Here is a 1,759-nt window from a genome sequence, read left to right on the forward strand (position 1 = left end):
GCCGCAGGCTGGGTGCTTCAGCGCTCCACACAGAGATGCCACTCCATTATCTTCCAGGGCATTTGAGCTCAGATCGAGGAGGGACAGGGACTTATTGCACAAGAGGACTTGGGAGATGGAGTCACAGGAGACACAGGTGAGACAGCAGTACGTCAACCTGCAAAGAAACACACCGTCTCCCAGCCCACCGAACGGCCGCACGTCCACCTGGAGAGACACACCATCTCCCAGCCCACTAAAGCTTCCTATGGTAATGTTACCACATTCTCTTTGTCATAGGCAAAACCTTTCCAGATGTTCCTTGAACTCTACTGCCACTCAAGAAAATAAGGAGCTGGGTGAGGTGCCTCACACCTGTCATCCTAGCACTTTGGGAGAGCAAGACAGGTGGATCACCTGAGACCAGGAGTTTGAGACCAGCCTGACCCACATGATGAAACCCCGTCTCTACTAAAAGTACAAAATTAGCCGGGCACGGTGGCGGACGCCTGTAATCCCAGCTACTCGGGAGGCTGAGGCAGGAGAATCGCTTGAACCCGGGAGGTGGAGGTTGCAGTGAGCTGAGATCGCACCATTGCACTTCAGTCTGGGCGACAAGAGCGAAACTATGTCTCAAAAAAAAAAAGACGATAAAAGAAGGGGATTAAAACTTGTAACACCTACGGACATACAGAAGGAAGAATGTGGAATATAGTGTCCCAACAAACAATCTCAGATTCCAGTTCCAAGTCAGATCATCACCAGCTGGAAGACCTAGGGCAAAAGTCACCCATTCTTTGCAACAGAGTATACATATGGCTTAATGGAATGTACTGAACAATATCCCATGTAGAATAATTTTTGATTTGTTGTTTAATATGCATATTTAAGGTTTTGTTAAAAGAATAGGTTTTAGGTGCTCGAGCCACAAAAAATAAAATGGATCAGCTATGTCAGAGGATAAGTATGTTAATTCCTTGACAACAGTCAACCTTTTACTATGGATATGTATATCAAATAATTTTTGTTTTAAAAATTATTTAATTGGCCGGGCGCGGTGGCTCACGCCTGTAATCCCAGCACATTGGGAGTCCGAGACGGGCGGATCACGAGGTCAGGAGATCGAGACCATCCTGGCTAACACGGTGAAACCCCGTCCCTACTAAAAATACAAAAAATTAGCCAGGCGTGGTAGCGGGCGCCTGTAGTCTCAGCTACTCGGGAGGCTGAGGCAGGAGAATGACGTGAACCCGGGAGGTGGAGCTTGCAGTGAGCTGAGATCACGCCACTGCACTCCAGCCTGGGCGACAGAGCAAGACGCTGTCTCAAAAAAAAAAAAAATTATTTAATCACAATGTACTGTATCCTTTGCTGAGAGCTGATTTTAAATGTTCTCACATCCTCCAGAATGGTAGCTCTGTGAGGTGATAGATCTGTTAATTAGCTTGATTGTAGTAACCATTTTACAGTGTATGTATATATTAGAACATCACATTGTATGGCTTAAATATATGCATTTTTAAAATATTTTAATTTTTTCTTTTTCTTTTTTGAGATAGAGTCTTGCTCTGTCTCCCAGACTGGAGTGCAGTGGCACAATCTTGGCTCACTGCAACCTCCACCTCCCAGGTTCAAGCGATTCTCCTGCCTCAACCTCCCAAAGTGCTGAGATTACAGGCATGCGCCCCAGCTAAATTTTACACACGGTTGATTTTTCTATTTTTAGTAGAGACCAGGCATGCGTCCCAGCTAAATTTTACACACGGTTGATTTTTCTATT

The 1,759-nt window shown here is 45.4% G+C and overlaps 1 protein-coding gene across 1 annotated transcript in view; it reads right to left on the reverse strand.

The window, feature by feature from the left end:
- The window catches only part of NLRP9 (NLR family, pyrin domain containing 9), a 35,461-nt gene that overhangs the window by 5,902 nt on the left and 27,800 nt on the right, over positions 1 to 1,759 (reverse strand). The window contains exon 5 of the mRNA XM_011997029.1: positions 3 to 157. Coding sequence (XP_011852419.1) covers positions 3 to 157 — 155 coding nt within the window. The remainder of the gene's footprint in view (positions 1 to 2; positions 158 to 1,759) is intronic.

Source organism: Mandrillus leucophaeus, unplaced genomic scaffold (genome assembly GCF_000951045.1).
Source record: "Mandrillus leucophaeus isolate KB7577 unplaced genomic scaffold, Mleu.le_1.0 Scaffold53, whole genome shotgun sequence".
Classification (NCBI taxonomy): Eukaryota; Metazoa; Chordata; class Mammalia; order Primates; family Cercopithecidae; genus Mandrillus; species Mandrillus leucophaeus.